The sequence below is a fragment of the Zalophus californianus genome, chromosome 4, assembly GCF_009762305.2.
Source record: "Zalophus californianus isolate mZalCal1 chromosome 4, mZalCal1.pri.v2, whole genome shotgun sequence".
In the NCBI taxonomy this organism is placed as follows: domain Eukaryota; kingdom Metazoa; phylum Chordata; class Mammalia; order Carnivora; family Otariidae; genus Zalophus; species Zalophus californianus.
This window is the reverse complement of record NC_045598.1, coordinates 42418838-42441526: the sequence shown is the minus strand read 5'-3', so window position 1 is coordinate 42441526 and position 22689 is coordinate 42418838. Positions and strand designations below refer to the sequence as shown.

The window sequence follows — 22689 nt, the reverse complement described above, 5'->3', positions numbered from 1 at the left end:
ACTAGTTCCTTAAAAGCAAAACAAGGGTGCCTGGGTGGCTCAGTCGGTTAAGCATCTGCCTTCAGCTCAGGTCATTATCCCAGGGTCCTGGGATTCAGCCCCATGTCAGGCTCCTGCTCAGCAGGGAGTCTGCCTCTCCTTCTCCCTCTGCCCCTCCATCCCTCTCATGCTCTCTCTCTCTCTATCTCTATCTCTCCCTCTCAAATAAATAAATAAAATATTTTAAAAAATAAAATCAGATGGTTTCAGAAACTGCTCTGGCACAAATAGCAGAAACAGCAGACACCACAAAGGAGATTCTAAAAGCAAATTTCAACTGGTATGGTAATTAATAAGCAATTCAAATGTTTAGAAATAAAGCCCATGTAACTTAGATCTGTATACTAGCATCTGTACCTTTGCTTCTAAAGTTAGCTTTGACCATCACCAACTTTGAAAAACACCTAATTTGTGCCAGATCCTGTGCTAGGCTCGTGGGACATGGGTATGTCCCATGGGTTCTTACCCTCAAGGAATTCAGTCTGAATCTGTGGCAAACAAATATAAGATGATAAATAAGACGACAGAGATGTTATACAGGGGGGCACCTCGGTGGCTCAGTCAGTTAAGCATGTGACTCTTGGTTTTGGCTCAGGTCATGATCTCAGGGTCATGAGATCATGCCCCATGTCAGGCTGTGCACTCAGCATGGCATTTGCTTGAGATTCTCTCCCTTTCCCTCTCCCTCTGCCCTTCCCACATGCTCACACATGCGTGCACACATGCCCTCTCTCTCTCTCTCCAATACATAAATAAATAAAATATTTAAAAAAAGAAATGTTATACAGGGTTCCATGGGAGCACACAGGATGGGCATCAGACCCAGATACCAAAGGGAGCTTCCTCTCTGGGGTTAGCAAGTAAGAGAAAGTAGGAGATTGAGAATTCCTGGCAAAAAGATCAGTACACACAAAGCCTCTTGAGTTAAAGTAGGTCACTGAAGCTAGGGTGTGAAGTTTGGGAGGAAATGTGGACTCAAGGTGAAAAAGATAGAATAAGAGAAATAAACAAAGATCAGATCATGAAAGGCCAGTATATGGTATTTACAATTTATACTAAAAACAATGAGAAACTACTAAAGGATATTAAGCTGTGGTATGACAATCAGACTTTTATTTATTTATTTTTAAAGATTTTATTTATTTATTTGAGATAGAGAGAGAGAGTGCACAACAGAGAGCACAAGTGGAGGGGAGGGGCAGAGGGAGAGGGAGAAGCAGACTCCCTGTGAGCAGAGAACCCGATGCAGGACTTGATCCCAGGACCCTGGGATCATGACCTGAGCCAAAGGCAGATGCTTAACTGACTGAGCCACTCAGGCACCCCTAGACTTGTATTTAAACAAGAAGGCTAGGATATGGAACAGGGATGGTAAAGGGCATTACCAAAAGCAACTAAACCAAGAGATTAGGGCAATAATAAAGGCAAGAAATGATAAGGGCCTAAAGTAGGGAATTGAAAGTAAAAGATGGAGAGAAGGGATGATTTCAAGAGACAGTAAGGAGGCAGAATCACTAGGCTTCTGTTCATCCTCAACTCATCTGCAAGTCACAGGACACTGAGGAAGAAGGCAGAGTTCAGACTGACTTCTAATTGGGGTGCCTGGGTGGCTCAGTCTGTTAAGCATCCAACTCTTGATCTCAGTTCAAGTCCTGATGTCTGGGTCATGAGTTCAAGCCCCAAGCTGGGCTCTTCTCCCCATGTTGGGCTCCACACCCTGCACTGGGCTCCACACTCCACATTGGGCTCCACACTGGGTGTGGAGCCTATATTTAAAAAAAAAAAAAGAATGACTTCTAGTTTTCTATAATTAGGTATATATTGATGTCATTCATGGAGAATCCTGAAAGAAAAACAGGGTTGAGGGGAAAGGATAAATTCTGCATGGACATGTTGACTCTGAGGCACTTGTGAAGCATCTAAGTAATTTGTGAGAAAACATTTGAGAATACTTTTGTAATTCAACCTTCTTAGAAATATGTAACAGGGTATCTATAATGACTGGTCAGCAAACACAGGATTCTCTTTCTTTCCTAACCAAGCAGAACCTAGTGCAAAAAGTTGGCATCTGAAATTTCTGAGCAAAACCTAGAAGGCTATTCTTGGCTGTTTCAAAGAGTTTTATATGATGAAACTGACATCCAGAAACAACATTTGCCTATTCAACATAATTGAGAACTTATAATATGAAATAGAAGATTCATGGGGGCAAGGAACTTAACTGTCTTGTTCACTGCTATATCACTAGTAGCTAAAGAACTGTCTTGCACATAGTAGGCTACTGAATACATAGCTGTTGAGTGAATAAAATTCCTTTAGAAGAATGCCATAATGAGTGGATAAATGATGCCTATTTAGGCAGTGTGGTAAGTAAGAGAAAGACTTAGAAGATTTGATTCTCAAGGGAAAGTTAAGAACTACTCCTTGGGGGCACCTGGGTGGCTCAGTCCACTAAGCGTCTGCCTTTGGCTCGGGTCATGATCCCGGAGTCCCAGGATCAAGTCCTGCATTGGGGTCCCGGCTTGGCAGGGAGTCTGCTTCTCCCTCTGACCCTTCCCCCTGTCATGCTTTCTCTCTCTCACTCTCTCGCTCTCAAATAAATAAAATCCTTAAAGAAAAAAAAAAACTACTCCTTGGAGCCTCAAAGCCAAGAAATTGCAATGCTGTCAATTCCTCAATATGGTGGTACAGTTCCTTACTATTCAAGAAATCACAAGGATTTTTTTTTAATATTTTATTTATTTATTTGACAGAGAAAGAGGGAACACAAGCAGGGGGAGTGGGAGAGGGAGAGGGAGCCTTCCCGCAGAGCAGGGAGCCTGATGTGGGGCTCGATCCCAGGACCCTGGGATCATGACCTGAGCTGAAGGCAGACGCTTAACAACTGAGCCACCCAGGCGCCCCAAGGAAATCACAAGGACTTTTAATGGTTTTCCAAGTTCTGAGGACAAAGAATTCAGCTTTAGACCATCTTTATGGACTTAAGACTACTCATCCAAACTCTACTATTTGGTAACAGCAAAGTTTTATTGAACATATACTATGTTCCAATACCATGTAAGATAGTAAAGATCCAAGGATGAAACAGAATCTCTGCTCAAGGACCATCATCATCAAAGAAGAAAGACTTATAAATAACTAAGTATGATAGTGTGATGTGTTATAATAGAGGTATACAGATACTGCAATGAAGCTCATGAGGAAAAAAAATTATGCCCAGGAAGCTTTAAGAAGGTGTTAAGAGGAGGCCCCTGGGTGGCAGTCAGTTGAGCATCCAACTCTTGGTTTCAGCTCAGGTCATGATCTCAGGGTCATGGGATCAAGCCCTGCATTGGGCTCTGAGCTCAGCAAGGAGTCTGCTAAAGTTTCTCCCTCTCCTTCCACCCCTTCCTGTACTTGTTTTCTCTTTCTCTAATAAGTAAATAAATCTTTAAAAAAAAAAGATATTAAGAGAAGAAATGACATTTGGGTTGGGGATTGATGGGTAAGTAGATATTCACCAAACAAAAGAAAGGCAAAAGGATATTCCAGGGAGAGCTAACAGCCTGAGAAAAAACACAAAAGTGAGTATTATATACTATACTTGGGGGAAAAAAAGTAGTCTGATGAGGCTAGAGATTGGGAATAGCCAGAAAGTGGCAGGAAGTAAGACTGGCAAAGTAGAGTGGGCCAAATTATAACAATCTTATCTCATATGAAGGAATTTGTATTTTATCATATAAGCAATGAAAATTCACTAAAGCTTTTGCAATACCCTTACATCTTTCATAAAATATCCTTTGATCTGGGGCATAGGATTAGATATTACTTGTTAATTAAGTATGCCCTAAACTTAAACATCAATTTAAAATTAGGAGAATCAGGAGAACTAGCAGTAGCATGAAATATTAGAAATATGTGGTAATGATCCATTTGTGGTATAAAATATTCCTTGTCATGGTTTTACATTAGTAAATATGACAAAATTTGTTTAATAGTTCAGAAACAATTTACTGAGCACCTATCATGTTCCAAGATCTCTGCTAAGCATTAAGATCAGGAAGAAATGGCTCTGGTCCTCAAGGAGTTTACAATCTAGTAGGAGGAAATATAAATATTATTTTACCACTACTTAGAATGATCCTGTGCAAGTTGCTTCGTTTCTGTAAACCTCATTTTCCTTATCTATAAAATGAGAATAAAAATATCTACCTTATAGGGTCCTTGAGAGGATTAAATCAAAATGTACATAAAAATACCTAGCACAGTGGCACACAGTTGGCATTTAAGAAAGCTAGCTATTACTCTCTTCTTGCCTAGTGGTATTGCTTTTGTAGAGATTAATTCAATTGCCAGTGAACCAATTTTATTCAGCAACCATTAAGTACATGCTATAAGCCCAGCATTGCAGTAGGCACGAGGGATTCAAAGATGAATGATCTGTAATACACAGGATGTAATTTTACTTCAGATCATTTAGGATATAATAATCATATTATTCTACCAGAATAAGAGTTAATGACACTGACATAACTAAAACACATTACTAAAGTAATACAAATAATTTAATAGAAAGTAATTAAAATGGCTACTAATAGGCATTTTATGAACACTTTAAGAAAAGTTTTAAGGAATGGTTTAAAATGGTCACTGGTTATTTTCAACTAAAATTATCACAATAAATTTCAATACTGCGGTTGCAATGTATGACCAATTACATCTTTAACAACCATTCACACTCTTTTGTAAACGTAAATGGAATCCTAAATACAAACTGACCCAAAACTAAAACTGTAGTCAAAAGTTTATGTGGGCACAAGCCTTTTTCTGAAAGACAATAAAACATTCTAGTTAATATCTTTGAGGTCTTGCATTCACCTTTCAAGTGTAAAGTTACATATTACATAGCAGGATAACCCAGATTTTCACTATTTCATATTTCTGAAATACTTACGGGTTATTAACTGAATGTTTATGATTTTTCCATCCAATTTTTGCAAACTGTTCAACTTTTGTTCCTGTAGAGAAACCAAACATCTATTAGTGGGTCAATGCCTTCCTATTACTTATTAACAAACGTTGCAATGGTACTCAATGTCCTGCCAAATATTTCTACCTTTTCCCTGGTACACATTATCAGTACTGACAACTTCAACACTGATCCCTCACATAAATACTTCTTTAATTAAACTTGAGTATAATTGAATCCACTAATAAGCATATGACATGAAGACAGTTCAAACTGGCCAATTCTACCTAGTATAACTAGAGTCCAATTTCAAAAAACAGAAAATATAGCCTGGGATTAACAGTGGATATAAGGGAGGAAAGCACTGCCAGAAATTTTTCAAGGAGTCTGCCAAAGCATCCCAATGCCCCTAGACTAAGTGAATTTTACAACTCACACCCTCCAGGACCTGATCCTTCTCCTTCCTTATGATAAGGCAAAAGGGTCTTCAGAAAAGTTACAGCATAACAAGAAATATGTATGTTTTTAAATTCCTTAACAGAAAGCTTAAAGATTAATGTCAGGAAAACAAAAGCATACGTTAAGAAAGTAAAATATGAAAAAAATTTTTACTACTTTTTTTTTAAAGATTTTGTATTTATTCAATTGAGAGAGAGAGCGCAAGCAAGAGAGAGAGCAAGACTGCAAGCAGGGAGGAGGGTCTGAGGGAGAGGGAAAAGCAGACTCCCTGCTGTGCAGGGTGCCCAACCCGGAGCTCCATCCCAAGACCTCAGGTTCATGACCTGAGCCGAAGGCAGATGCTTAACCAACTGAGACACCCAAGCGCCCACCCCCTTTTTTTACTACTTTTAAAAAGACAAAGCAGCATAAGATATGTTCTGAATCCTGCTTTAGAGCCAGAAAGGCCAAGGACAGAGTAAAGTCCACTGATAGGAGCTGATAATGTTATGTTAATGCATGGCACAGGAAAATGAAGAGTTCCCATTTCTGCTTCATCTTTATCTTCTCTGTCAGGAGGATGATCTTCAGAGCAGAAATGACATACATATAATTCAGCAAATCTTGAAGAAAGTAGAGTCCACATTAGTGATCTCATACCAATAAGAGTGATGATCAGGAGGCAGCCAATATGGATTCAGTAAGAACAAGCCATAGTAGATTTATATCTTTTTTTGATTGGTTTGACTGGTAGATCAGACGAAACACAGTATCAGTATATCAGCAAGAAAACTGAAATTCTTAGGACATCTTTTGGGACAAGGTAAGGAAATACTATAGTGTGGGTTTTGGTTTTTCTTTTGTTTGGGGGAGCACTTTGATGTTACTAAAAAACAAGGGGGGACACCTGGGTGGCTCAGTCGGTTAGGCATCTGCCTTCAGCTCAGGTCATGATCCCAGGGTCCTGGGATCGAGCTCCGTATGGGGCTCCCTGCTCAAGTTCCATATGGGGCTCCCTGCTCAGCAGGGAGCCTGCTTCTCCTTCTGCCTGCAGCTCCCCCTGCTTGTGTTCTCTCTCTCTCTGACAAATAAATAAAATCTTTTAAAAAAATAAAAATTAAATAAAAATTTAAAAATGAAGGTTCTTCTGTCAAATAAGTTTAGATAATACTGGGTTAAACAAAGTTAAACACATTTCTTTATAGCAAGACATTCAGAGCCTTTATTATTATTACATATGTGTTATGTCTAAAAGGGGATTAAAGGGGGACAACTGGGTGGCTCAGTCAGTTACGTGTCTACCCTCGGCTCAGGTCATGATCCCAGGGTCCTGGGACTGAGTCTTGCATCAGGCTCCCTGCTCAATGGGGAGTCTGCCTCTCCCTCTGCCCCTCCCCCCACTCATGCTCACTCTTTCTCTCTCTCAAAAATAAATAAATAAAATCCTTAAAAATAAAATAAAATTAAAAAACAAAACTACGACTGGGAAGAGAAAGACTCCCCCACAAATGTGAAAATACTGAACAACATTACTACACATCAAAGCATGACTGCAGAAAGGGTTTGAAAAGTACAGCAGATTCAAGGTGGTAATCTTTGAAAAGCATAGCTCTGGGAGAAAAAAAGGCGGCAAAAAGAAAGGGAAAGGTGTCCTTTGGTAGCTGGATAGTGAAAGAGGAAAGAAGCAAAAGGGGAAATCTTTAGGGTCCTGCAAGACAAAAAAGAGAGAGAGAGAAATCAGAGGACACACAACCCATCTTTCAGAAAAACTCCACTACAGATATAAGACATTACTACACTGACGTAAGAGGGAGCCATAGAACCAGGAATCACCCCAAATCACAATGCAATAAAAAACTAAAAATTATTAATAAATTCAAAAAATTAAGAGGCACCTGGCTGGCTCAGTTGGTTAAGCATCTGACTTGATTTTGGCTGAGGTCATGATCTCAGCATTCTGATATTGAGCCTCACATCGGGCTCCAAGTTGGGCATGGAGCCTGCTTAAGATTCTCTCTCCCCACCTCCCTCTGCCCCTCCCCACCCCCACCACTCATACATGTGTGCACACATGCTGTCTCTCTCTAAATAAATAAATAAAATAAAGTAAAATAAAATGAAATGAAATAAAACAAGATAAAAGTACATCTAGAAATTTAAAAAATATTTCCATGAAACAACTCTTAGGTAAAAAAAATTTTTTTAAGGAAATGAGAATGGAAATTATAAAACTTCTGTGAAAAATGATACTGAAAACACCTCATATCACAATCAATATGATAAGTTTAAAGCAGTAAACAGGAAAATACATAGCACTGAACACAGAAAGAATGATAAAATGTAATATTATTCAGCAATGAAGAGGAATAATGTTCTAATACATGCTACGCATGAATGAACAGTGAAAACACTATACTAAGTGAAAGAATCCAGTCACAAAAGGCGACATATTATGATTGCATGAATGAACAGTGAAAACACTATACTAAGTGAAAGAATCCAGTCACAAAAGGCGACATATTATGATTCCGTTTAAATGAAATGTTCAGAATATGCAAATCCATAAAAACAGAAAGCAGACAGTGGTTGCCAAATGCCTGAGAGGAGAGGGTAATGGAGAGGACCGCTAATGGGTATGGGGTTTCCCTTTGGGGTGATGAAAATGTTCTGAAATTAGGTAGTGGCAATGGTCGCACAACTCTGAATATAGTAAAAATCACTGAATTGTACACTTTAAAAGAGTGACTTTTATGGCATGTGAATTATATCTCAATAAAGTTGTCATTAAAAAGAAAGAAAATGTATTAAATTTCCAATTCAAAAACTAGAACAACTGAAGTAAACTAAAAGAAAGCACAAAGAAGATAAAAGCAGAAATTAATTTGGTAAAGAATAAAAAGAGCAGACATAATCAAGATCCTGTTATTTTGAAAAATTTAACAAATAGACAAACTACTAGTAATTTAAAAGGAAAGCAGGAATACACAAAAATAAGAAATAACAAGAGAGGGGCACCTGGGTGGCTCAGCTGGTTGAGCATCTGACTCGGTTTCAGCTCAGGTCGTGATCTCAGAGTCTTGGGATCGAGCCCCAAGACAGGCTCACCACTCAGTGGGGAGTCTGCTTGAGATTCTCTCCCTCTTCCTCTGCCCCGCCCCCTGCTCATGCTCATGCACTCTGTTGCTCTCTCAAATAAATAAATAAATCTTTAAAAAAAATAACAAGAGGGAAATACCATTGAAATAGAAACAAGTTTTAAAGTTGTAAAAGACTACTTTTCAGACTTCTATACAAAGATTTGGAAATCTAAATGAAATGGATAATTTCCTAGAGATATATAGACTGCCCAAAACGACCTCACTAAAGATAAGATGTTTAAACATAAAGAAATATATAAATTACCAAGCAACTACCAAAAAGAAAAAAAGAGAAAGAAAAACAGGCCGAGATGTTTTCACAGGGAATTCTACCAAACCTACAAAGATCAGGTAGTCCCAATACCCCACAAATTGTATCAGAGAATTAAAAGTAAAGAAAGTCTTCCTATTTCTTTTTATAAAGCAAGTATAAAATTAATACAACTTGGTATTAAAACAAGGAAAAAAGAAAAGGAAAAAGATAAGGAAAAAAGACAGGAAAAAAAGAAAATTATACATCAATATCACTTATGAATATTGATTTAAAGTACTAAATAAAATAGTGACAGAATCTAACCCCCCACTAAAAAAAAAAAAAAAATCAATACATCATGACCAAGTGGCATTCATTCCAGATATGCAAAGTTGGTTTAATATCAGCAATCCGTTAATAAAATATTCTAATAATAGATCTAAATGAGGGACATAATGCAATTAATTCAACAGATGCTGGAAAAAGCCTTTAACAAAATACAATTTCCCATTCCTGAAAGATAAAAAAAAAAACTCAAGAAAACAACTGACGAATACTTTCTGAACACAACAAAATGATACATATATATAAAAGATCCTGAAGCCAGCAGTCAGAATCTTACTTAATGGGATAATAACATCCCCCATAATGGATTGTTATGAGAATTGAGGAAGACAATATAGGCATGGGAATTCATTCAACAAATATTTATTGAGTATTTACATATGCTAGGGACTGTAGAAGAGAAAGGAAAAAACAAACAAAACAATTTTCTTCTGTCTAGATTACATGCCAAGCACTGTACTAAGCTGGGTATATTGAAAGTAAATAAAACAGACAGGGATCCTGCTTTCATGGAGTTTACAGAATAATGAGGAAGACAAAAATTAAGCAAATAAAACCACACACAAAATATATATGAAAATAAACAGTGCTAGATGCTATGAAGGAAAGCAATAGGGGGCTATCTATGAACAAGAATAACAGGAGAGACCTACTTCAATTTGAATGGTCAAAGACAGCCTTTCTTTGAAGATTAATTAATTACAGAATACCTGTTTTGTGCCAGGCACTGCTCTCAATAACAGTCAATGAACAGGGAATAAAACAAAAATCAGTGGCCTTATGGAACTTAGATTCTGGCTGGAAGAGACAGTCAATAAGAAAAAATACATATGCCAGATTTTTATAAGTGTTACGTAAAACAGTAAAGCTGCAGACAGAGGATAGGGAGTTCTGGGAAAGAGGGTGATGAAAGAAGCAGATGACAATACTTAAGGAAAACCTGATTGAAATAAGGGAGCTAGCACTGATGAGATCTTAGGGTACACCATTCCAGAAGTGGAAACAGCAAGGCCCTGCCTGAAGTAGGAATGTGCTTACTGTTTTCCAAAAACAGAAAGGATAATGTGGTGAAAGAAAAAAAATGGTAAGAGATGAGGTCAGAAAGCTAAGGAGGGTGGGGGATCAGATTGTGTAGAAGTTTGCAGGCTATAGTAAGACTTCTAAGTTTCAATCTGAACGTGATGAGAACACATGGAGAGTTTTGAGCAGAGGAGTGAAATGATCTGGCTTATATGTTAAACACACTGCTCTGAAGCAGGATTTAGACTCTAATATAGCTGTTACATACTGCGCTGTCCTTCCCCCTGCTCAAAATAAAGTTGTTTCTTAACTATATCTGTCTGCTATACTCCTGTAGCAGCCAGGGATGCTTGGTCTCATACATATCAATAAAATTAAATATTGATTTGACTGGTGATTCTCGAATTAAAAAACAAAAAACAAAACAAACAAACAAAACACTGCTCTGGCTATAACGTGAAGATTTGCCTGTAGAGATACATAAGCAAAAGCAGAAAAAGTTAGGACTCCTACAATTCAAGTGAGAAATGATGGTGGCTTGCACTATAGTGTAAGTGGTAGAAAGGGTAAGAAATGGATATTGAAAAATGAGTGAAAGCATTTGCCAATACAGTGAATGTCAAGTTCAAGTAGAATCAAGAACAGCTTCAAGGTTTTTGGCCAAAGGTCCTAGAAAGATGGAGTTACCATTTATTGAATGGGGAAAACTTCAGAAAGAACAGAGGGAAAAGGGGGAATAAAGGGAAAGAATTAGGGCTTCAGTTTTAGACCTATTAAATTTGAGATGCCTCTTTGACATCCAAGTGGAGATAGTTTTGCAAAGTGTTGGATATATGAGACAAGTTTTTTTTTAAGATTTTATTTATTTATTTGAGAGAGAGAATGAGAGACAGAGAGCACAAGAGGGAAGAGGGTCAGAGGGAGAAGGAGACTCCCCGCCAAGCAGGGAGCCCAATGCGGGACTCGATTCCGGGACTCCACGATTATGACCTGAGCCGAACGCAGTCGCTCAACCAACTGAGCCACCCAGGCACCCTTTTTTTTTTTTTTTTTTAAGACCTAAAGGATGGGCGTGCCTGGGTGGCTCAGTCAGTTAAGCATCTGACTCTTGATCTCAGCTCTGGTCTTGATCTCAGGGTTGTGAGTTCAAGTCCCATCTTAAAAAAAAAAAGGATGAGAACAGCTGACCTTGAAAGAATGGAGTAAAGAGCGCTGTAGCCAAAGGGAAGGGAATATGAGATTCTAAGGCAGAAAACAGTTGGGCTTACTGAAGACACGGACAAAAAGGCCAGTGTGCTTAAACCCAGGAGACAATACAACCAGAATGAAAACAATAAGAAATTATTTTTTAAAATACACAGTCTCATTATTATACAATAACAAATAATGAATACACATTTTGGTACCTAAATGCTACAGACTGTGTCCCTGACAAAATTCGTATGTTGAAGCCCTAACCCTCAATGTGATGGTATTTGGAAACAGGACTACTGGGAAGTAATTAGGGTAGACGAGGTCATGAGGGTGAGGTCTTCATGATGAGTTAGTGCCCTTACAATAATACTTTTAAGAAGGGGAAGAGAAAGATGTTTCCTTCTCTCACTCTGTCTCTCTCATTCTCTTTCTCTCTCTCTCTGCACCTGCACAAAAGAAGTACACATGAATCTGAGTACACATGAATGGAGGGCAGCCAGCTACAAGCCAAAGGAAAAGACCTCAGAATAAAAGCTATCTTGCACCTTGATCTTGGACCTCCCAGCCTCTAGAACTCTGAGAAATAAATTTTTTGTTGTTTGAGCCACCCAGTCTATGATACTTTGTTATAGCAGCCTGAGCAGACTAATATACTGGAATTGGGGTTACACTAAACAAAAAATGTAAAATATGTGGATGGTTTGGGGAACAGGAGGTGGTTATAAGGAAACTGCTAGTGAAAGCCTAAAGTGCCTTAAAGAAACTATTACTAGAAGCCTCCAGATCCTTTGAGGATGCTGTTGGTGAGGGTTTGCAAAATGATAAAACCTTACTGAAGGCTAGAGGAAAGGAGATCCTTGCTACAAAAGGAGCAGAAATTATAATAACACTATTATCTGCAGTTATGTGAAAATTAGATAATAAGGAAAATATTGAAGGTGCCACATGGTTTCTTCTTGCTTTTTATAGTAAAAATCTATATTGCTATATAGAGGAAAGGGCTATTAAACAAAAAGAATTCAGGACTTGATGATTTTGAAAATTCAAGCTTCTCAAAATGGGAAGAGATGCTAAAATTAAGAAATGGCCTTTGAGCAAAGATCAAATCCAGGGCACTGCCAGGAAAAAATGGTCCAAAGATGAGGCCCAGGGTGTGACAAATCTTTTGTTAAAGATCTCAGATCAGGGGCGCCTGGGTGGCTCAATCGTTAAGCGTCTGCCTTCGGCTCAGGTCATGATCTCAGGGTCCTGGGATCAAGCCCCGCATCAGGCTCCCTGCTCAGCGGGAAGCCTGCTTCTCCCTCTCCCACTTCCCGTGCTTGTGTTCCCTCCTTGCTGTGTCTCTCTCTGTCAAATGAATAAATAAAATCTTTTAAAAAAAATAAAAGATCTCAGATCAAAAGAGATGCCTCAGAATATAGTTCGAACAGAAAAAAAGCCCTCTAAAGAGAAAAGGGCTGTGCCTCACAAATCCTCTCATGATTGATAAGAACTACAAGGAAGCTTAAGAATGTTGTCCCTCAGCCATCTCAGAAAGGACCCAAGGAAGGAGAGAGCTTATCTCAAAGGGATTTGTGGGTGTAGCTTTTTGTCTAATGGAGTGACCCAAGAAGATTCACAAGAGACCCACAAAATTCTTAAGATAAGAATAATCTACAGAGAGGATTCTTGGGTATTAACATTCTATTTTTTACCTCGTAGGTGTTTTTGGTCACAGTGAGGAGCTCTGTGAGAATTCACTAAGCTGTATATTTATGTTTCGTGTACTTTTCTGTATTGAATTTTAATACCCAACACTGAAAATTTTTTGACTTTAAAAAAATGCTGGGTTCAACCCACTAACTTGATTCCATCATTTCCTAGCAGGTCACAACCCACAGATTGAAAAATCTAGGATAAGAGCTGTGGTAGTGAAAGGAACTGGAAGGAAGAAACACTGGAAGTCTGCAGGTAGAATTGACAGGACATAATGAGGGACTGGAATAGGGGGAAAGGAGGGAGAAGTGTCAAAGATGATTCATGTTTCTGCTCTGAACATCTGAATGGATGGAAGTGCCACTTACTGTGACAAGAAAACTAGAAAAGGAACAAGTTTAAAATTATGGGAGAACAGAATTAAGAGTCTACATCTGAATATGTTAAATTTGGGATGCCTGAATGGCTCTGTCAGTTAAGCGTCTGCCTTCAGCTCAGGTCATGATCCCAGGGTCCTGGGATCCAGCCCTGGCATCAGGCTCCTTGCTCAGCAGGGAGCCTGCTTCTCCTTCTGCCTGCCCCACCCCCTGCTTGTGCTCTCTCTGACAAAAAAAAAAAATGAACATGTTAAATTTGAGATGCCTATTAAAGATACAAGCAGAGATCCAAGATGCCAGCCAACTGGATATGGGAGTAAAGAGGGAGTAAAATATCCAACCTGGGATATTTTTCCTAGAGAGACGAGGAATGTTGAACTTTTGAGTATAATCATTTCCTTTCTTATCCCCCTCTTCCCATAAGTATATTACTTTGTTTTTTTTTCCTCACAGGACTAATAATTACCTGAAATTATCTTCATTTTTTTTCATATTGTATGTCCCAAACTAGAAATTCAAGCAAAAATGTCACATCTCATCTGCTTATTGATAGCTTGTGAATGAATGCACTAACATACTTAATTATTTTTCCCTCTTAAATGTCCTTTTAGGTCTGTCTTTGTAGTTTCCTATCACAAAAGAAATGAAATATATTTCCTTATCACTTGATTCCAAGTTTGCCATGTAACTTGCTTTGGTCAACAGCCTAAGTCTCAAAAGGCTTTACATGTTGCAAATTACTCTCTTGTCCTTCTGCTGTCACCATGAAAAGAACATGTCAGGGCCGGCTCTCTGGTCCCAGGAGGAGGAGAGACATATGACCCTAACAAATAAGAGTGGAACAGAGCTTCCAACCAACTTACAGTCATATGATTAACCCAAATAAGGTCTGAGCTCAGCTTAGATGAGCTGATTCCCAATCTACTAACTAGTTAACTATAATAATAAATAATTATTTTTTTAAATCACTGAGTTTTGGCATAGTTTATTACAAAGCAATAGCAAACTGATATACTGCTATATTCCAATGCCTAGAACAGTGCCTAGAATATATTGAGAGCTCAAATAATATTTTAATTGAAAAGGAAATGGACAAGGAATAGCCAAAGAGGTAAGAAAAACCAGGAGAATGAGGTGTCATGAAAGCCAAGAGAAGAGTATGTTTCAAGAAGGAAGTGGTCAAAGGGATTAATGGCGCTGAGGTCTGTTAAATTAGGATTAGGATATGGCAACATGGTGTTCAATGGTAGCCTTGAGAAAGGAGGGAAGCCAGACTGGAATGGACTGAGTTTAAAAATGTAGGAAACAGCTATAGGAAAGAAAATTCTCCTGGTCAAAAACTGGCAATGTTCCTTCCACCATTCTTCTTTGAAGATTTTTTTCCTTTCTAATGATTTGATCTATCAAACAACCTGGGATATTTTTCCTAGAGAGAAGAGGAATGTTGAACTTTTGAGTATAATCATTTCCTTTCTTATCCAGTAGTACACAGCAAGGCACTGGTACAGGGTCACACAATTAAAAAAAAAAATCCCATCTGCACTATCTCATGCTTTAACTAACTGTCTAAGGCAAGCCAATCATTGATCATCAGTCAAAAAATTAGAATGTTAACCTATAAAATACAAATCAACTATGAAATTTAAATTTAATAAAACATTATGGAATGACAGATGATGGATTCTTGGTGAATTCAAGTACTAAGAATTAAATTTGGCTATATAAACATATTACCAACAGCATACTTTGTCATCATATTCAGAACTTATAAACCTCAATTTATAATTCACGATTAAAGGGGACAAGATTTATGTTATTTTTCCTATTTCAATTTCTTGGCATGGATCATTCTAGGTACTTCCCATATGATTTCTTATATATAATACTTTCTCTACAACTAAATCCTTTGTGGACTATTTCTTCAATTTAATTCAAAAACCATTTTATATTTTATATATCCTGGCATTGTCCACAGATCCTGAATAAATTCTTGTTGTTTCTCATCACATGCATACAACTACCAACAGGCCTTAAAATTTTTTTAACATACCGTATTTTTCCATGTGCTCTTTTCCAGCACATGCAAACATCTGAGGAGTAACTGGTTTGGCAGACAATCCATATTTATTGATCAGGACCTCAAGATGTTTATCAATTGGGTTGGTCCTTTGTGAAGACTAAGAGAGAGGAAAAAAAATCAATCAGTACTTGATATGATAAGGGTCTCTTTCAACTATTACAGTGTTACTAAGACATATGCATATTCTAAGCACATAGTAAAGCAAAAATAAGCAATGTGAATAAAATCAGTCAGGAAATGCTTTGCAAGGAAACACGGAAAGGAAAAATAATCAAGTGAAGTATTAATTTTTCAGGAAATATTTATAGAGAATCCAGTAGGGTGTGCGCCTAGATAGCTCAGTCGGTTAAGCACCCAACTCTTGGTTTCAGCTCAGGTCATAATCTCACAGTGGGGGATCGAGCCAGCATGGGGCTCTGCACTCAGCATGGAGTCTGCTTTGGATTCTCTCTCCCTCTCCCTCTTGCTCTCTCTCTCTCTCAAATAAATAAATAAATAAATAAAATCTTTAAAAAATAATAATAAAATAAAAATAAATAAAGAATCCAGTAGGTACCCATAACTACTCAAGGTGCTGGGGATAAAAAGAAAAAGAATGAACTCTTGGGCACCTGGCTGGCTCAGTCAGTAGAGCATGCGACCTGTGATCTCAGCGTTGTGAATTCAAGCCCCATATTGGGTGTAGAGATAACTTTAAAAAAATTCGAAGAGGAATGAAATCTTGCCATTTATGATAACATGGATGGAACTTGAGACATTATGCTAAGTGCAATAGGTTAGAGAGTGACAAATACCATATGATATCACTTATACATGGAATCTAAAAAAATAAATAAGGGGTGCCTGGGTGGCTCAGGGGGTTAAGCATTTGACTCTTGATTTCAGCTCGGGTCAAGATCATGAGATCGGGCCCTGTGTTAGGCTCCACACTCAGCAGGGAGTCTGCTTGAGATTCTGTCTCTCTGCCTCTGCCCCTCCCCAACCACTCGCACATGCATGCATGCTTTCTCTCTTTCAAATAAATAAATCTTTAAAAATTAATTTTTAAAAATTAATTAAGCTCATAGATACAGAGAATGGATTGGTAGTTGTCAGAGGCAGGGGGCAGAAGGTAGGCAAAATAGCTGAAGGTAGTCAAAAGGTACAACTTTCAGTTATAAAAAAGTCATAGGGGCGGTGCCTGGCTGGCTCAGTCAGTAGAGCATGCAACTCTTGATCTCAGGGTTGTGAGTTCAGGCCCTACATTGGGTATAGAGGTTACTTAAAATTAAAATCTTTTAAAAAGTTATGGAGATATAATGTACAACATGGTGACTATAGTCAATAATACTGCATTGCATATTCAAAAACTGCTAAGACTGTAAATCTTAAAAAAAGTTCTTAAAAGTTCTCATCATAAGAAAACAAGTCTACCTGCCTCATGATCTTGTGGAAAACTGACAGGACTGGAGCCACTTTAAAACAGAGTCGGAGCAGACATTGTAGAGAAACTGCCTTACTTGCTTTTGTTTGAACTGGCTGAAACCTTCTGGACAAAATGGGAATTACGTTAAGCAATTGTTTGAGAAGTCACCAGGAGAACAGACACCCTGATTACAAGACTGATTGTTACGGACTTTCTGGGGAAAAAGTCAACAGTTAATGTATAACCCAGAGTAGTTTGGCTTGTAAACATAAATAGAAAACCTTTTTTCCCCTTTTATTCAACTCAGGTAATTGCTCCCTACCTCTTCCTCTAAAAACCTGTTGCTTTCACCCGACAAGTGGGAATCCTATTTGGGTATTTACTTGAATTTTTCCTCCCCACATTGCAATTCTTTAATCCCAAATAAATGCTCATTTGCCTCTCAAAAAAAATCTATAACTATAATTGGAGACAAACAATAACCAGATTTATTGTGATGATCATTTCACAATATATGCAAACATTGAATCATTATGTTGTATACCTGAAGCTAATATAATTGTGTATGTCAATTATACCTCAATTTAAAAAAAAACCTAATTCAAACATAAAGACAGAAATAGGCAAATGCCTATGTTAATAACAGACAAAATAGATCTAAGATCAAGGAACACTACAAGGGACAGAAGAAGGTTATCCCACAATGATTAAAGGGTCAATTTAGCAAGTACCTAACAATCCTAAATGTTACTATGCCTAATATCAGAGCTTCAAAATACATGAAACAAAAACTGATAGAAGTGAAAGAAATAGACAAACCCACAGATTTAGTGGATCTTAATACCCCCTCTCAATAACTGATAGAACAAGTAGACAGAAATATCAATGAGGATATAGAAGACTTGATCAATATTAAGAATCAGTGTGATTTAGCATTTATAGAACACTCTACCCAATAACATCAGAGTACATATTCAAGTGCACAGAGACTATTTATCAAAACAGACCATATCCTGAGCCAAAAAGTAAGTCTCAGTAAATTAAAAAGTATTCACATCATTCAAAGTATATTCTCTGACCACAGAGATTTAAAATGGAAACAAATAACAGAAAGATACCTGAAAATGCCCAAACACTTGAAAAATTAAGCAACACACTTCTAACACATGGGTGAGAGAAAAATCACAATGGAATTTTTTTTTCAAGTTTTTATTTAGATTCCAGTTAGTTAACATACAGTATAATATTAGTTTCAGGTGTAGAATTTAGTGATTCATCACTTGCATACAACACCCAGTGCTCATCACAAGTGCCCTCCTTAATATCCATCACCCATTAAACCCATCCTCCCCACTCAGCGTCCCTCTGGTAACCATCAGTTTGTACTCTATAGTTGAGTCTATTTCCTGGTTTATCTCTTTCTTTCTTTTTTTAAAAATTTTTTTTAAGATTTTATTTATTTATCTGAGAGAGAGAGAGAAAGCACAAGCAGTGGGGAGGGGCAGAGGGAGAAGGAGAAGCAGGCTTCCCACTGAGCAGGGAGCCTGACACAGGGCTCATTCCCAGGAACCCAGGTTTATGACCTGAGACGAAGGCAGATGCTTAACCACCCAGGCATCCCTTTTTTTTGGAAATTTTAAAATAATTTGAAATAAATGAAAATAAAAGCTTGACATAAGAAAATTTGTGGCATGCTACTTAAGAGTGTTTTTGTTTTTTTTTTTAATATTTATTTTATGTATTTTAGAGAGAGAGAGAGAGCACGGTGTGGGGAGGGGCAGAGGAAGAGGGAGAGAAAATCTTAAGCAGACTCTGCACTGAGTGCGGACCCTGAAGCAGGGCTCAATCCCACAATCCTGAGATCATGATTTGAGCTGAAAACAAAGAGTTGGGAGCTTAACTGACTGCACCACCCAGGTGCCCCTGCTCAAGCAGTGTTTTAAAAGAATCTACAGCATCAAATACCTACATTTGAAAAAAGGACAGATTTAAAAGCAATGACCTAAGCTTCCAACTTAATAGACTATAAAAATAAAGAGCAAATTAAACCCAATGTAAGAAAAAGGAAATATTCAGGATCACAGGAGATCTAACTAAAAAATGAACAGAATGAAATAGAATGAATAGAAATTAGCAATAGAAAAGAGAAAAATCAATGAAAATAAAAGCTGGTACTCTGACAAGATTAATAAAGTTGGTAAACACCTTTTATTTTACTGATCATGGGAAAAAGGGAGAAGACGAAGATTAACAATATCAAAGGAAGACCAAAGATCCTACCTTAAAGGTATACTATGGGAATAATACGATCAACCTTTTGTCAATAAATTCAAGAATTTAAATGAAATGGACAAATTCCTCAATGGGTACTATCAAAGCTCACTTAAAAAAAATAATAACCTAAATAGTAATATATTTACTGAAGAAACTGAACTACTGAACTTAAAAAGTTAAAAATCTTCCTTCCCATAAAGAAAACTCCAGGCCTAGATGTGGTTTTTAATAATTTTCAAATAAAAGTTATCAAGGTATTTATCATTCACTACTTAAAAAAATCTATTTTTCATGTGTCATAAATGTTAGGTACTCCCATTAGGGACTCACCTAATAATCTTATTTTGTATTCTTCTCCAGTTGCCACCCTCCAATCCCGTTTTTCAAACTATCCCTTGAACATATTATCCTTTTTTTTTTTTAAGTAGGCTCCGTGCCAAATATGGGGCATTGAATTCACAACCCTGAGATCAAGAGTCGCATGCTCTACCAACGAAACCAGCCAGGTGTCCCTGAACATATTATATTATGTTCATTCCAATATCTATGACTTGGCTCATGATGTTTTCTCCCATACCTAGAAAGATCTCACCTTTCCCTATCTTTAATTATCTTTATTTTATTGTTATAATTATCCTTACTTATATAATAATTTCATGTAATTATTATCTCTTATTGTCTTTAAGATTCAACCTAACATTTCCCACTTTCTTAAAAAGTTCTCTAAGGGAAAAAGGGAAATAGCTCTTGTTGATTTGAATGCCTATTATGTGTCAGACACTCCCACGATTACTAAGAGATATTATTACATGTATTTAATTTATTTGATGTAGAGGTCCCTTAATGTTTGAACAGAGAGAACTGAATCAGATTGATCTCATAAGTTAAATGATAGTATAATCTTAGATGAAGAGGCTAAAAGTGATCTTCAACTCATTTTCTAACAATGATTCTAGTTTTAGGGGAGGCTGGCTGGCTCAGTCAGAAGAGCATGGGACTCTTGATCTTGAGGTCATGAGTTCGAGCCCCATGTTGGGTATAGTGATTACTTAAATGAATCAAACAAACAAACAAAAAAAAGGGCGCCTGGGTGGTACAGTCAGCTGAGCAACCGACTCTTGGTTTCAACACAGGTCATGATCTCAGGGTCATGGGATCAAGCCCCACATCAGGCTCCTGGCTCAGTATAGAGTCTGCTTGAGATTCTCTCTCCCTCTCCCTTTGTCCCTGCCCCCCTCTAAAATAAATAAATAAATCTTTTTAAAAGCACACACACACAAAATTTCTAGTTTTATATCATAGTGCCTTCTATAGAAAAATCTGTATTTACCAGAGATCAATTCCTACATATTCATATTTTAAACAGTCATCAAGTATATAATTTAAGAAGCAATTCCCCTTGAAAAAAGTACATATATATTAGAAATTGCCTACTTGCCACTAGAGAAACAAAACTAAAAAGTAGGAACCATTACTAAATGATTATTACTAAAATGAGATTACTTTTAAAATGAAGACAATAGGATTAAACTAAAATAGAAATCTTTAAAATCATGTTGATAATCAAACTCAAAGGCCTTCAATTACTAAATTGTCAAAAATTGCTTTAAAAGTTGCTTGCAATTGCTTTAAAACTGCTTTGAAAAGTTTTAAAAACTGGGGCGCCTGGCTGGCTCATTCAGTGGGGCATGTGACTCTCGATCTTGGAGTCGTGAGTTCAAGCTCCATGTTGGGCCTAGAACTTACTTAAAAAAAAAAAAAGTTCTTAAAATTGTGTTTTTACAAACAGAATGTAAGACTATTCTAAAGGTGACATAAGCCCAAAACTCAATATCCATACATATACAAAACAAATATCTATAACCTTCTGTTCTAGTAATATTCTTCATATAAAGACAACACTTGGGGCACCTGGGTGGCAAAGTTGGTTGAGCATCTGTCTCTTGGTTTCAGCTCAGGTCATGATCTCAAGATTGTGAGATCTAGCCCCGCATCAGGCTCCATGCTCAGTGTGGAATCTGCTTGGGATTCTCTCTCACCCTCCCTCTGCCCCTCCTCATGCTCTTTCTCCCTCTCTCAAATAAATAAATCTTAAAAAAAAAAAAAAGACAATACTAATACCCCACTATTCCCTTTGCTTTTGTTTTGTTTTGTTTGTTTTGTTTTGCAGTTTCATTGTGGGGTTTCTTTTTATTTATCCTAATTTGGATTCACTGGGATTTTTTAATCTGCAGATAGTGTCCTTTGCCAGTTCAAGAAAATTAGTAGCCATTATCTCTTCAAATAATGCCTATGCTCTATAAAACAGCCAGAAAACAATTAACAAAATGGCAATAAGTCCATACCTATCAATAATTACTTTAAATGTAAATGAACTAAATTCTCCAATCAAGAGACGGAGTGGCTGAATGGGTAAAAAAACAAGACCCATCCATATGCTGCCTATAAGAGACTCACTTTCAGATGTAAAGACACACAGATTAAAGTAAAGGGATGGAAAAAGACATTCTATGCAGACGAAAACCAAAAAAAAAGCTAAAGTTGCTATAGTTATATCAGATAAAACAGATTCTAAGACAAAGACTATAATAAGAGACAAAGGTCATTATATAGGATAAACTAAAACCCACTTCTATTTGTTACACCTAAGATTCAAATATTCATTCTAAAGAAAAACACTTCATTATTTTGGCTCTTCTCTACATTCACATGTTGCTATACATATTAAAGTATAACTATGTTTGGTCTTATTATTTTAACTCAGGTTTAAAACCTCAAAACCAAGGGCGCGTGGGTGGCTCAGTCATTAAGCGTCTGCCTTCAGCTCAGGTCATGATCCCAGGGTCCTGGGATGGAGCCCCGCATCGGGCTCCCTGCTCTGCGGGAAGCCTACTTCTCCCTCTCCCACTCCCCCTGCTTATGTTCCCTATCTCGCTGTGTCTCTCTCTGTCAAATAAATAAATAAAATATTTAAAAAAAAGAAACCCTTAAAAAAATAAAAATTAAAAAAATAAAATAAAACCTCAAAACCAGCCATCCACATCCAACAAGATGACATAACATCTGTAATTATTAATGCACCTAACACAGGAGCACCTAAACATATAAACCAAATGTCAACAGACCTAACGGGAGAAACAGACAGCAATGCAATAATAGTATAGAGAAGTTTAATACCCTACTTTCATCAATAGATAGATTATTCAGACAGAAAATCAATAAGGAAACATTGGACCAGATGGACTTAACAGATATATACAGAACATTCCATCCAAAAGTAATAGAATATACATTCTTCTGTGGTACACATGGAACAGAATAAATGATGTGGTAGGTCACAAAACAAGTCTTAATAAATTTAAGAAGACTGAAATCATCAAGCATCTTTTCCAACCATAGTATAAAACTAGAAATCAATTACAAGAAGAAAGCTAGAAAATTCACAAATATGTGGAAATTAAACAACACGCTACTGAACAACCAC

General features: G+C 37.3%; 1 protein-coding gene and 1 non-coding gene across 3 annotated transcripts in view; one reads left to right on the top strand and one right to left on the bottom strand.

Moving 5' to 3' along the window:
• Positions 1 to 22689, bottom strand: part of SCP2 (sterol carrier protein 2) — a 98149-nt gene that overhangs the window by 58823 nt on the left and 16637 nt on the right. For both annotated transcript variants that reach the window (XM_027623157.2, XM_027623164.1), the window contains exons 6-7: positions 15497 to 15623; positions 4973 to 5036 (exon numbers count right to left, since the gene is read on the bottom strand). In XM_027623157.2, coding sequence (XP_027478958.2) covers positions 4973 to 5036; positions 15497 to 15623 — 191 coding nt within the window. The remainder of the gene's footprint in view (positions 1 to 4972; positions 5037 to 15496; positions 15624 to 22689) is intronic.
• LOC113917542 lies at positions 10413 to 10544 on the top strand. The gene has a single exon (XR_003518268.1). It is a non-coding gene; the product is annotated as a small nucleolar RNA SNORA63 (small nucleolar RNA).